The sequence below is a fragment of the Narcine bancroftii genome, chromosome 4, assembly GCF_036971445.1.
Source record: "Narcine bancroftii isolate sNarBan1 chromosome 4, sNarBan1.hap1, whole genome shotgun sequence".
Classification (NCBI taxonomy): domain Eukaryota; kingdom Metazoa; phylum Chordata; class Chondrichthyes; order Torpediniformes; family Narcinidae; genus Narcine; species Narcine bancroftii.
The window spans coordinates 4,811,352-4,825,322 of NC_091472.1; the positions used below are offsets into that span (position 1 = coordinate 4,811,352).

A 13,971-nucleotide genomic window follows, 5' to 3' on the forward strand; every position below is an offset into this window, starting at 1 on the left:
GGGCATCAAAGGTTATGGGAGAAGGCCGGGCAATGGGGCCGAGTGGGAGAATGGAACAACACGTGATTAAATGGCGGGGCAGACTCGATGGCCTATTTCTGCTCCTGCGTCTTATGCCTCCCCTAAACCTTCCTACCTTCACGTTGTACAGATATCCTCTGGGGCTTGCTGCTCTCGCCCAGGGAGAAAGGTGCTGGGTGTCTACCTCATAATCTTGTCGACTTCTATTAAGTCACCCCACACCCTTCTCAGTTCTCAAAAGTTCTAGCTCTGCCATCCTTCCCCGATAAGACTTATTTTCCAATCCAGGCAAGTATCCTGGTAAATCTCCTCTCAAATTTACCAACCTTGAGTGACGTTCGAAAGACAGAGCTGCTCGAGTGTGGCATGGTAGTTTAGGCAGTTTATCCAGCTTGTTGCAATTCCAGCGTTGAAAGTCATTTTACTATGAAGTTGTTTTCTGAAAATGAAGCAGGTTTTGCAGTTCATTTCACATTAGGTAAAATGAAGGACAGCAGTGATGGACTGTAACCAAGGAAGATTATTAGCACTGATTTGGAGTGAATGGCTGTGATGAAAGAATTGAGCCAACTTGACCTCTGCAGTGGCTGCTTTGCATTACTCTCTGCACCTCACATCTTCTTCTCATTATGCTCTGCTCGACCAAGCTGCCTCTGTGCCAGGCATTGGTTTACAATCCACCTGAGCACGAGGGCCTGATATTTCATCGCAGCTGACTCAACAGCTCACACATTGTTCAGTTCTCCCAAGCCAGATTGAGGCCTGCAAGATATTCCAGTAATGGAGCTGTCCTCTGCTTATACCAAAGGAAATGTCTTTAGCTGTTTTCCATTAAGCTATGACATAACTGTTTTTTCTACGTTATACGTCTTTGCTATATCCTTTAAATATTATTTCACCTCAAGTTACTCTCGAATTTAATCACTTCCCTTGGGTGCAATTATATACTGGCTTTCCGCTAATGTGTTTGACACAGTGGAGCTGCCTGCTTCACAGCTCTGGAGGCCTGGGTTTGACCCTGATTGTGCCAGCTGTCTGTGTGGAGTATTAATGTTCTCCCTGCGACGGGCGGCATGGTTGGCGCAGCGCTGGGGATCGGGCCCGGGGTTCGAATCCTGCACTGTCTGTAAGGAGTTTGCACATTCTCCCCGTGACTGTTCCGGGTTTCCCCGGGGGCTCCGGTAATTGGATGGCACGGGCTTGTGGGCCAAAATGAACTGTTACCGTGCTGTAGATCTAAATTTAAAATTTATGTCTGTCGAAATTTAAAAAAAACCTAAATTTAACCAGCGAGGGTTCCTCCCAGTGTTTCGCTTCCTCCTGTGTTCCAGTGACATGTGGGGTGATCGGTTAGTTCTCCGTTGTAAATTGCTCTATTGTGTGTAGGTGAGTTAGAACATAGAGCAGAGGATGTAGAACACCTCAGCAGCGTACAGGCCCTTCAGCCCACAATGTGGTGCCAATCCATGTAAACCTATGCCACAACAATCTAACCCTTCGCTCCCTCACACCCATAGCCCTCTATCTTTCTTACATCCATGTCCCTGTTGTACCAGTGTTCACCACCACCCATGGCCCCCATTACTCTTCATGTAAAAAAAACCATACCCCTGATGCCTCCCTTAAACTTTCCTTCACTCACTTTTCAACAGATATCCTTTGGTGTTTGCTATTATCGCCCCAGGGAAAAAGTGCCGGCTGTCCACCCATTTAGCCCCTCATAATCTTATATACCTCTATTAGGTCACCTCTTGTCCTCCAACCTTCCAAAGAGAATGACCCTAGTCAACCTTGCTCCCTAAGACATTCTCCAGTCTAGGCAACATTCTGGTACAATGTCCCCCTCTCTAAAGCTTCCACCTCCTTCCTGTAATGAGGTGATCTGAACTGAATACAATGTTCCAAGATTGCCCTAACCAGATTTTTAAAGAGGGGTAACCTTGCCTTGAACGTCTTAGCTACCCTATCAACATGCGTGGAGCCTTGAAGGATCTATGGGCCTGGACCCCAAGGTCCCCGTTCCTCCACACGGTTAAGAACTTTGTCGTTGGTCACGTGAGTTGTAGAATGTGGATTGAGGAAAATACAAAATGGGGCTAATTGTAAATTGACGGTTGATGATCAGGACAGAATCAGAGCTGAATGGTTAGTTTCTGAGCATTTTCTCTCTGTGATTTTGCACTTGTTTAGAACATTTTTTCAATCAAAGCCAGATGGTGGTGAATCTGTAGAATTTGTTGCCACAGATGTCCCTGGAGGCCAATTAATTGGGTAGAAGCTCCCATCTTGGACTCAAATCCCAAAGCCTGCTCCTTTAACAGGGCAGTTGAAGCCTGTACAGAGCCATTGCTACTGGAACCTGGTGGTAGGACCCTGCGCAGCAGTGCTGTGTCCCTGCTCTCTGCTCCTCTGAGGTCCACCCTAGCAGCAGCGCTCCGTTACTGTAGCACCTGTTTTCTTTTGAAATCTCTTGCCTGAAATCTCTGTGAGTCCTGCCAGAGGTCTACAGCACTCTGAATGAACCAGACCCGTTCAATGCAGGGAGAATGATTTTGATGTCGGGGACGGGGGGGTGGGGGGGGGGGGGGGGGGGGATCAGAGTCTCAGGAAAAGCTTAGTTATTCTTAACTTCACATGCCATAATTACATTACATCACAGGAACAGGCCCCTCGGCCCTCCTCGTCTGTGCTGAACCATTTTTATGCCTATTCCCACTGACCTGCACCCAGTCCAGAGCCCTCCACACCTCTCCCATCCGTGCACCTGTCCAAATTCAGAATCATGAACTCTGTCACAAAATTTGTTGTTTTGGGGGCGAAGTATTGTGCGTTATAGGCGCACAAATTGCTATAAATTACAATTGCGTTAATGTAATATTTAAAAATAAAAAATGAGTGAAAAGTGAGGAACAAGGTGAGCTGAGTTTCTGCAGTACGTTTGTGTCAAACAGCACAAAATCAGGCCTTTCGGCCCACATGTTAATCCGTATCCCTCCCTCCCTCTTCATATTCCCGTGCCTGTCTAGGTGCCTCTACCAACGTACCTGCTTCAACCCCCTCCGAGGAACCTGGCTCGCGCATCTCCCTCAACGAGCAGGGACGTGATCCTCAGGCTTTCTAAGGCACTGGTGAGATCTCACTCGGAGCATTGCGAGCAGTTTTGGGCTCCTCATTGGTGAAGGTTCAACGGAGATTCCGGGAATGAAAGGGTTATCATATGAGGAGTGTTTGGCAGTTCTCAGCCAGCATTCCTTTGAATTTAGGAGAATGAGTGGGGATCTCATTAAAAGATTTCAAATGTTGAAGGGCGTGGTGTGAATTGATGCAGAAGAGTTGTTTCCCAAGGTGGGAGAGTCTAGGACAAGAGGGCACAACTTCAGGATTGAAGGGCGTCCACTTTGAACAGAGATACGGAGGAATTTCTTCAGCCAGGGAATGGTGAATCTGTGGAATTTGTTGCCACAGGGAGTTGTGGAGGCCGGGTCATCGGGCGAATTTAAAACAGAGGTTGACAGATTCTTGATTAGCCAGGGGATCAAAGGTTATGAGGAGAAGGCCGGGCAGTTGGGCTGAGTGGGAGAATGGATCAACTCGTGATAGAATGGCAGAGCAGACTGGATGGGCTGAATGGCTTTTTTCTGCTCTGATGTGTCTTGGAGTTAAAATTCCCCCTCACCTCTAGCACACGACCTTCAGTGCGTGCCGCCTTAGCGCTTGGGAAAAGATTCCGACTGTCTTCCATCCTTTGAATCAAAGGTGTCTGCAGAGTTTTGTGTTTTTCCCTTTGATTCTTTGAAGTCAACGTGATAACGATGTCGCTTATTTCGCAGGGCGGGCACGAGCTACAAAGTGGCAGTCTCTGGGATGTTTGATGGTGGTGAGAGTTTGCCATTGATGGGAGAAGAACAAACCACCCTCTCTGATGAAAGTTTGGAGATGCCTTTGGGACCACCAGGTAACCAGCTCATTGACCAATTTGCGATTGAATGCCGCTTCTTCTCTTCCCCAAGTAGTGGACTTGTGAGGCGTTCGGTGCAGCACGGAAAGTGAGCATCCAGTCTTTCAACAAGAGAGCCTGCAGGTGCTGGGATCAAATGCCATACACAAAAGTGCTGGAGAAAATCACCAGGTCACGCAGTGTCCACAGCAAGTAAAGGGGTCCTGACTATTGGAGGACTGACCTTTCTTTAGGGTACAAGCAAAAACAGGCAGGCTGATTGCAGACTGAATTGGAGGAACAGCACCTTGTATTCCATCCAGGCCCTCTCCAACCAGCCGTCATTAACTTCTCCGATTTCCGTTAACCCCACCCCCCATGTTTTCCCACCCCTCCACCTCCTTTTAGCTCCCCACCCCCTTCCCTTCCTTCTCCTACCAGAGAGCGATGCTCTCCCATCACTTCTCAGCTTTACTTTCTCTTCTACCCTCTCATCTATATCAATCCGTGACCTAAATTTAAATTTAGACAGTAACACGAGTCCGTGTCGCCCAATTTACACCCAATTGACCCACAACCCCCGGTATGTTTCGAACCGTGGGAGGGAACTAGAGCCCCTCCACTGGTTGAAACCCACACAGACACGGGGATGACGTGCAAATTCCTTGCAGGCAGTGTGGGATTCGAACCCCGGTCCCGATCGCTGGGCCTGTGACGACCGCTATGCCGACTGTGCCACCCCTCTGACCTTCTGGCCTGTGTTCCTCCCCCTGCCCCTTATTCCTCCCCTCTTTCCACTCCCCCTCCCCACCCCCTCACCCTTTTATTCAGGTGCTTTCCTCTTTTTTTGATGGAGGGCTCAGGCCTGAAATATTGGTCGCTCTTCCCTTCCTATGGATGCTGTGGTGACCTGCTGAGTTTCTCCGGCACCTTTGTGTATTTTAATCAGACTTTTAATCCTGTTGTGCATTTATTTAAATTCTGCATTCAGTTCAATTATCTGCATCAGAATATTTCTCCACAATCCTAAACCAACAAGAAAATATTAAATTTTCAACTCAAGAACTTGTAACAAGTAATCTATTCCTGCAACTCAACTTAAAATCTGTGGTTGCCTGTCACACTTCTATCTTCTGCTTGTTCATCTTTTATTTCTGGCATTGATGTTAAACCTAAATTAAAGTATCTATAACTATCTAACAATTACAGCGTGGAAACAGGCACTCACGGGCCTTCTAGTCCGTGCCAAAATTCTTACACTCTTCTAGTCCCACTGACCTACATTCTGCCCGTAACCCTCCATACCCTTTCCATCCATATAGTTATCGGAATTTTTCTTAAAAGATAATGTTGTCCCTGCCTCCACCAGAAGCTCGTTCCACACCCGCTCTCTGAGTAAAGAAGCTTCCCCTTGTGTTGCACCTCAGCTTTTGCTCCCCAACTCACATCTCATGTCCTCTAGTTTGAATCTCCCCAACCTCGATAGAAAAAGTCTATTCACGCCCACTCTATCGATCTCCCTCCAAATTTTTAAAACCATTATCAAATTTCCCCCTTAGCCTTCTACGCGCCAAGGAATAAAGACCTAACTTTAACATTTCCCTAGGTGCGGAAACCTAGGTGTATCATTCTTCATTTTTCTCCCTGACTCACCTGAAGGTGATCACCGTGTAGGGTATGTCAGGATCCCCTTGGCCTGTAGAATCAGTGCTGGCTATTGTTGGAACAATCCAGGTCATCGGCAATGATCCCATTGCCGTTCTGACATGCCTGTCCATAGTCGCAAGGCCTGCCAGAGTGAGGTGCTTGCAAATTGGAGGAACAACACCTTATATTCTGTCTCAGTAGTCTCCAACCATATGGTATCAATATTGACCTGCAATGCCCTTCCCCATTTTACCACCTTCCCCTCCTCTCTCTGATCTTTTCCCTTCTCTCTCCCCTTCCTCCCTCCAGCTCCTCCATCCCTCCCCTCCTCTTGTCACAGAGCATCTCGCTTCCCCCTCCCCCCCATCACCTCCCAGCTCTCGTCCCCCTCCCACTAGAATCCACCTAGCATCAGAAAGCCCGTGCTGCTCCCCTACTTCCACCGCCATCTTCTTTGGCATCTCCGATGAAGGGTGCAGCCCCCTAACTTTGTCTGCCGGTGGCTTTCCATGGGCGCTCCACGGCCCGCTGAGTCCCACCCACACGTGTGTGCACTGATCCAGCTATCCCCACTCTCCCTACTTCTCCTCACGGGGTTGCAAACACTTTCCTCTGAGGAAAGTTCAATTATTTGGAATGTATCCAGTTGTCACGGTTACCAGAGCCAGCATCTGGGGTTCGAATCCAATGGTGTCTGTAAGGAGGTTTGATGTTCTCCCTGTATCTGCACGGATTTCCTCTGGGCGCTCCAATTTACTCCCATGTTCGAAATAAGTGCAAAGTTAATTGGTTAATGGGTATAATTGGGTGGCATGGGCTTGTGGGCCGAAGGGCCTATTACTGTGGTGTATTAAATGCTGAAGACAGACCTATCCAGATCCCTGTAGATTGGTTTCCACTCTTTGCCCTGCCTGTGCATTCCAGACCCAAAACACTCAAATGTCACTTGAAACGTGGGTTATATCTCTTTATCTTTGCTGCTAACAGTTTGACCAGCAGAAGTTCTCAGCCCTGTTTTAACTCTGCAAGAATATCACTGTTCGATGAGACTTCACCAGTTGCTCAACCACTGAATCCAAACAGAAAATGCTGGGAACATGTTGCACATCAGGGAAGAAAATATTTCAGGTTTAAGGACATTGTATTAAACAATGAAACCCTCTCTATGCTTTTCACTTGGATAGTGGAGAGTAATGGCTCATGTGAGCCTAGGCTTTCTGCAAACCCAAAGTTACCACATCCACTGATCCTCCCTTATCTGTTCCACCGGCTAATTCTTAAAAAATAATACATCTCAAAATTTAATTGCTAACATTTTTCTATTTGGACATACAGCACGGTGGCCGGCCCACGAGTCCGTACCGCCCAGTCACACCTACAAACTGCCGTACGCTCTTTGGAGGGTGGGAGAAAACCAGAGCACCCGTAGCAAATCCCCGCAGAACAGAAAAACCGCTCGCATTCGAGGATTCGAACCTGGGTCGCTGGTGCTGCAATACTGTTGCGCCTGCCGCCAGGCTAACCATACCGCCCCGGACCCTGGTGAATCTCTCAAGCCTGGATTTTCCCCGTTGGAAATCCATGCAGACTTTGCCTAATCCTGTTTCCATTATCTCTCCTGTCAAGCATTCTCTCTGTCATTACTTTTGAAATGAATGCAAGCATGACCAATCGGCCCATTTGCAGATCCCCATGTTTCACTTCCGTGCAGGCGTGCCACCCATCCATTTAAAACGAGTTAAGGAAAATACCTGTTGCTATAGAAACCTGAAGGATCAGGGACTGTAATGAATATGTACATTGTGTGTTTACCTCACATATCCCTTTTGGATATTTTTCTAGAAGAGGATTTCCATTCTCCTCTGTCCCTCCTTCCGCTGCCTTTCTCTTGTCAACTCGAACTGTGTGTGGTTGCTTACAGTATTTTGCCCATTTCAAGCAGGAACCTTAACAGGCGTGGAAGGAGCTCGCAACGTCAGCGAATGGATTCTTCTCGAAATCGCCATGGAGCCGCCGCTTGGTCCAAAGCCAGCGCCCGAGCGGATTTTCCTTAGTTCGGCAAATCCTGAAATTAAATTCTGTTCGCACAGGCGCACGCAGCCCGCCAATGCCAATAAACACCGTTTGCAAACCTTGCCCGCCTACTGTGGTTTTTGGGTGTCAGATATCTTTCACCTTTTCTGTGTTTTTGCTGGTATTTGCTTTCTTGATGCAGGGACTTGTATAATATTTTTACACAGGTAGATCGACCAAGATTGGAAATAAATCTATGCGTGTTTTTCAGATAAACCTCTCTTTTGCTTAATTCTGCAATTTTGACAAAATGTGTGATGATGTTAACCTTATTATTTGATTGACTGGTGTTGAGATGTTGCTTTTCTACATCATAACTCTTTCAGACTTTTATTTCAGTGTTCCTGCAGCATTCTAGTTTTGGATCCCATGTAAACATCTGCAGAGACAGTGGGATCTAAATCTACAGTATTGGTAACGCTGTTAAGACAATAAAATGGCAAGGCCCAAATAAAAGAGGATCAATGGACAGAGTGGATGTGGATAGACTATTTCCGTTAAGAGGAGGAAAGATTAAAACAAGAGGACATGAGTTAAGAATTAAGGGGCAGAGGTTTAGAGGTAACATGAGGGGGAACTTCTTGACTCAGAGAGTGGTAGCCGTGTGGAATGAGCTTCCGGGAGAAATAGTGGCGGCGGAGTCAATTGTATTATTTAAGAAAAGGTTGGACAGGTCTATGGATGAGAAGAAGATGGAGGGTTATGGGCATTGTGCAGGGAGGTGGGACTAGAAAGGGGTGTTTGGTTCGGTGCGGACTAGAAGGGCCTAATGGCCTGTTTCCGTGCTGTAATTGTTATGTTATGTTATATTATAATATAAAGCAGAGGTTCGAAAACATTTCTTTAGCACAGAGGCTCGTGTGGCTGTGGAACTTGTTGCCACAAGCGACTGTGGAAGTGAGGTCACTGGGTATATTTAAAGCCGAGCTTGACAGGCACCTGATAACTCAGGGCATGGAGGGATATGGCGAGAAGTAGGACTGAGTGATAAATGGCGGACAGACTCGGGCCAACAGGCCTACTTCTGCTCCTATGCCTTATGATCTTGTGAAATAGTACTCTAAATGTTAAATATTAACATTATTTTAATCGTAGGTATACCATTCAAGAAATAGAACATCTGTAATTTGTTTATCCAACAATATTCTTGTTATATTGGAGTAACAATTACATTTTTCTGTTCCAAATAAGCAGAAATTAGTTAATCGCTTGAATGTACTTTATTTAATTGGGATATTAAGGCTAATCAATGCAGAGCCAGCATGGTTTCCTCAAGGGAAAATCTTGCCTGACAAACCAGCTGCAATTCTTTGAGGAAACCACAAACAGGCTAGACAAAGAACACAGAGTGGATGTTGTAATTCGGACTTTCAAAAGACCTTTGACAAGGTGCCACACACGAGCCTGCTGAACCGTATGAGGGCCGGTGGAATTACAGGGAAGAGACGAGCATAATCTGCAGGAAAGTTGGTCGGTGAGACCTGATCTGGAGGACACGGCCTCAAGATTCAAGGGAGCAGATTTAAGACAGAGATGAGGAAAAACTGCTTTTATTTTCCCCAGAGAGTCATGAATCTGTGGAATTCTCTGCCCAGGGAAGCAGTTGAAGCGACTTCATTAAAACCTATTTAAGGTTCAGTTAGAAAAACAAAAGAATTAAGGGATATAGGGAAAAGGCAGGTTGGTGGAGTTGAGTCGATGATCAGATCAGCCACGATCTCATCGGATGGCGGAGCAGGTTCGACGGGCCGAAGGGCCGGCTCCTGCTCCTATTTCTTATGTTCTTATCATTATATCGATTCTGGTTGGCTACCGGTTACCAGTGGTGTTCTGCAAGGGTCAGTGTTGGGGCCACTTTTGTAGACGTTGCATGCTAGTTATTTGGATGGCAGAATAAATGGCTTTGAGGCTATTTTTGCAGATGATACAAAGAGAGGTGGAGGGGCAAGTACTGAGGAGGAAACAGAAAGGGTGCAGAGAGACTTTGATAGATGAGAAGAACGGGCAAAGTAGTGTCAAATGAAGTACAATGTCGGAAAGTGTACGGTCATGCTCTTTGGTCGAAGGAATAAAAGGGAGAATTTCACAATGCGGAGGGACTTGGGAGCCCTTGTGCAGGACCCTCTAAAGGTTAACGTCCAGGTGGTGAAGAAGGTGAATGCAATGTTGGCGTTCATATCTGGAGGAATGGGATACAAGCGCAGGGATGTGATTTCGGGGTCTTATAAGGCACGGGTGTGGCCTCACTTGGAGGACGGGGTCCAGTTTTGGGCTCCTTATTGAAGAAAGGATGTGTTGGCATTGGAGAGGGTTCAGAGAAGATTCACAAGAGTGATTCCTGGAATGAAGGGATTAGCACGTGAGGAGCATTTGACGGCTCTTGGTCTGTACTCCTTGGTGTTCAATAAACTGAGGGGGGTCCTCATAGAAACATTTTGGACAGAGTAGAAGTGGAAAAGTTATTTGGGGAGTCAAAAACCAGAGGATACAACTTCAGGATTGAAGGGTGCCCATTTAAAACTCTGGAATTTGCTCCCACGGGCAGCTGGGGAGGCCAGGTCGTTGGGTGTATTTTAGACGGAGATTGGTATCTATCTGAATAGGGTATCAAAGGTCATGGGGAGAAGGCAGGGGAGGGGTCCTGAATGGGAGAAAGGATGGGATAGCAGAGTGGACACAATGGGCTGAATAGCCCCTGTCTGCTCTATAATTTAGGGCCTTTATTCAAAGCGCTGTTGCCAAACATTTTTGTTTTCCTCCTTGTGTAGCAAGAAGGTAACTGGTGATAATAAGATGCCTTGTTCCAGGTGTGTCTCCTGTCATGGTTAACTGCGCACGACTTCTCTCTCAAATTGGAGGAGTTTTGGTCGAACACCTTCCATAAAGCCCCTGTATCTTGAAGCTGCCAAGTTTTAGTGTTATACCTCAAAAGCAGGGGAATGATTGTTTTGCTGACTTCAACATATCACTGGTATGGTGTGATATGTCTTGCCGACTGACTGGGGTCAGAGCAGAGTACATGGAATGGTCTGAGAGAAAGAAAGGAAAAATGGGGGATGAAATTTGACTTAGTTTGAGACATACAATTGGTTGAAGTCTGCTCGCTACAATGCAGTGAAGTAAGGCACCTTGCCACTCACCGTGTGCAGTTTCACCTCAGCAGCCTGTGATGAGGTTACATGAATTCCCCTCCTGTTCAGAGCTACATTTACCCAAGGAAGGTTACAGAGGTGAGTATTATAGGGACATTTCACTTGGTTATGTTTTCACTCTGTAACAAATGATGTTGTGTCTCATTGTTAAATATCAGACATAAATTGGCCCCGCACACCCCGATTCCTTGCGTAAAGGTTTGTCCGAGAGTCTGGTTCTCCTGCTGACGGTTTCTTACCATTGTGTACAGGGCTGCAATGCACGACCACAGCAGCCGCAGACATTGTGCTGCTGGTGGACGGCTCCTGGAGTATCGGTCGGCTAAATTTCCGTCAGATCAGGAGCTTCATCTCCAAGCTGGTCCAGGTGTTTGAGATCAGCCCAAGAAGGGTGCAGTTCGGTGAGTGACCCCGCTGATAGCCTGGGTTCATTGCTGTCTCCTTTCCCTTGCCGTTTTCCCACTGCTCACTTGCTGCTTTACTCCCGGCTCAGGTCTGGCGCAATACAGCGGCGATCCGAGGACCGAGTGGAACCTCAATGCATACAGAGATAAGAGGAGCCTATTGGACGCTGTGTCCACTTTACCTTACAAGGGTGGCAACACTCTGACAGGTAGGATTCTTTGAACGATGTGTCAGAATGTGTCATATAATTCCTCCATCCTTCTCTGCATTAAATTGGATGATGGCTAATCTGTGCCATAGACTAGGGGCATATGGAAGAAATTAATCTTTTCTGATTAAAACATCATATTGCCATGTAATAGTACAGGACACGTAATATTACACAAAATATCTTCTGCTTGCCGGAATGCAGACAAACGTTTGTCATCAGTGTCGCCCGGCACCCAAGGGAAAGTACAAGAGAAAGAGAAGCAAAAGGGAGTCCCATCAGAGTCACTGAGTGTCCGTGGATTTGCCTCCCACTGTCTCTGCAGCCTCTATTCCATCCAACAGTAACCCAAGCTCCAGATCCAAACCCCCGACACAATCAGGAAGCCTTCAGCACCCGAGGCCCTTTGGGGGCCCTTGCCCTCAGAGCCCTCTCGAATCTTGGCTCCGACACCTGGTTCCCATGAGCTATCAGCCCTTGGGGGGGGGGGGGGGGTGGGGTCCACCAAATGCAAGTTGCCCGCAGTCTGTGTGGGTCCCTCAGAAGCTGAGCTCCTCGCTGGCCCGCTGCCATGGTCACCGACCTGTAGGGTCGTCTCCTCTGCCTCTCCTTCTCAATGTGGTGTGTGGGCGGGGGGGGGGGGGGGGGTGGTGGGTGGGGTGTTCTCCTAATTTCTGGTGTATCGGATATTACTATTTCCCCAGATTCCCAAAATCTCCCTCCCACTCCGCTTCTCACAGCTACACCCTCGCCCTCTAAGTTCTCCCTCACCATTGGCTGTCTCTTCAGTCTGACCCATGTCCACTGGGTTGACTAAGGCCTGTGTCCCTGATCAAATAATGACCTCCAGAGGTACAGTGAAGATGCAGTGCTCCTGGCAGTCTCTAACAACAGTTGAATCCAGGATTCAAACAGCTCACGTTCCCTCGGGGCCAAAGTTTAGAGTTTAATGTAACGAAGTAGGACAGTCACCATGAAGAATCTAGTCTAATTTCTAGAGTGTTGCAAACCAGCATGGGTGTGGTGCTTAACTACCATAGTTTTCGCTTGGCTCCATCTCGTGGTTGGGGGGTGGGGGGTTCACTTGGGCCATTTTCTCCAAGGTTGGACACAACAAAAAAGAATACTAAACTACCTGGGTGGAGTGGGTAACACAACCACTCCCCCCCTCCCCCCCCCCACCATTGACGTGAGCTACTGGGATCTTTGTCTGCAGAGGGTGTGTAAAATCATGGAGGACTCCTTCCACATAGCATCCTTCAGCTACTCCTGTCCGGGAAGAGATCCAGGGGGATCAGAGCCGGCACCATCAGACTGAGGAACAGCTTCTTCCCACGGGCAGTGAGAATGCTGAACGACCAAAAAATCTGCTCACACTCACCCTCCGAGACCCTCATATTTGTGAAATATATTTACTTGTATATGTGAAATACTTGTCCTTCATATAACAATTACAACATGGAACTATGCCATTTTTACCTTTCTAGTCCGTTCCGAACCAAGTCCTCTCCTCTAGCCCCACCTACCTGCACCCTGCCCATAACCCTCCATTCCCCTCACATCCAATTTTTCCTTAAATGACAAAATTGACCCTGCCACCACTACTTCTCCAGGAAGCTCATTCCGCACAGCGACCACTCACTGAGAGAAGAAGCTCCCCCTCATGTTACTTCTAAACTTTTGCCCCTTAACTCATGACCTCTTGTTTCAATATCTCCTACCCTCAATGGAAAAAAAGCCTATCCACATCAACTCTGTCTAACCCCCTCATAATCTTAAATATCTCTCTCAAATCCTCAACCTTCTACGCTCCAAAGAATAAAGACCTAATCTGCTCAATCTTTCTTTGTAATCTAGATTCTGAAACCCTGGTAACATTTTCGTAAATCTTCTCTCCACTCTCTCTACCTTGTAGATATCCTTCCTATAATTCAGTAACCAGAACTGCACATAGTATTCTAAATTATGGCCTCATCAATGCCTTGAACAGTCTCAACATCACCTCCCAGCTCCTATATTCTATGCTTTGATTTATAAAGGCCAGCAGACTAAAAGCCCTCTTCACCACCCTATCCACATGAGATTCTACCTTCAGGGAATGATGAACTGTTATACCGAGATCTTTCTGCTCCACTGCGTTCCTCAATGCCCCCCCTCTCCCCCACCTCCATTTACTACGTACGTCCTGTTTGGATTATTCCTTCCAAAATGAAGCCATTCACACTTCTCAACATTAAACTCCATCTGCCATCTTTCAGCCCACTCATCTGAGCAGTTCAAATCCCTCTGAAAACCTTCTTGATTATCCACAATTCCATCTATTTTAGTATCATCTGCATATTTACTAATCCAATTTACCGCCCCACCCTCCAGATCATTAATCTATATGACAAACAGCAATGGACCCAATACTGATCCGTGAGGCACACTGCTTGTCACCATCCTCCAGCCTGACAAACAATTATCCATCACTATTCTCTGGCATCTCCCTTCCAGCCATTGTTGAATCCATCTGACTACTTCAAAAT

At 47.0% G+C, this 13,971-nt stretch overlaps 1 protein-coding gene across 2 annotated transcripts in view; it reads left to right on the forward strand.

Moving 5' to 3' along the window:
- The window catches only part of col12a1a (collagen, type XII, alpha 1a), a 363,032-nt gene that overhangs the window by 110,369 nt on the left and 238,692 nt on the right, over positions 1 to 13,971 (forward strand). For both annotated transcript variants that reach the window (XM_069930690.1, XM_069930692.1), the window contains exons 16-18: positions 3,852 to 3,976; positions 11,082 to 11,231; positions 11,324 to 11,443. In XM_069930690.1, the coding sequence (XP_069786791.1) occupies positions 3,852 to 3,976; positions 11,082 to 11,231; positions 11,324 to 11,443 (395 nt within the window). The remainder of the gene's footprint in view (positions 1 to 3,851; positions 3,977 to 11,081; positions 11,232 to 11,323; positions 11,444 to 13,971) is intronic.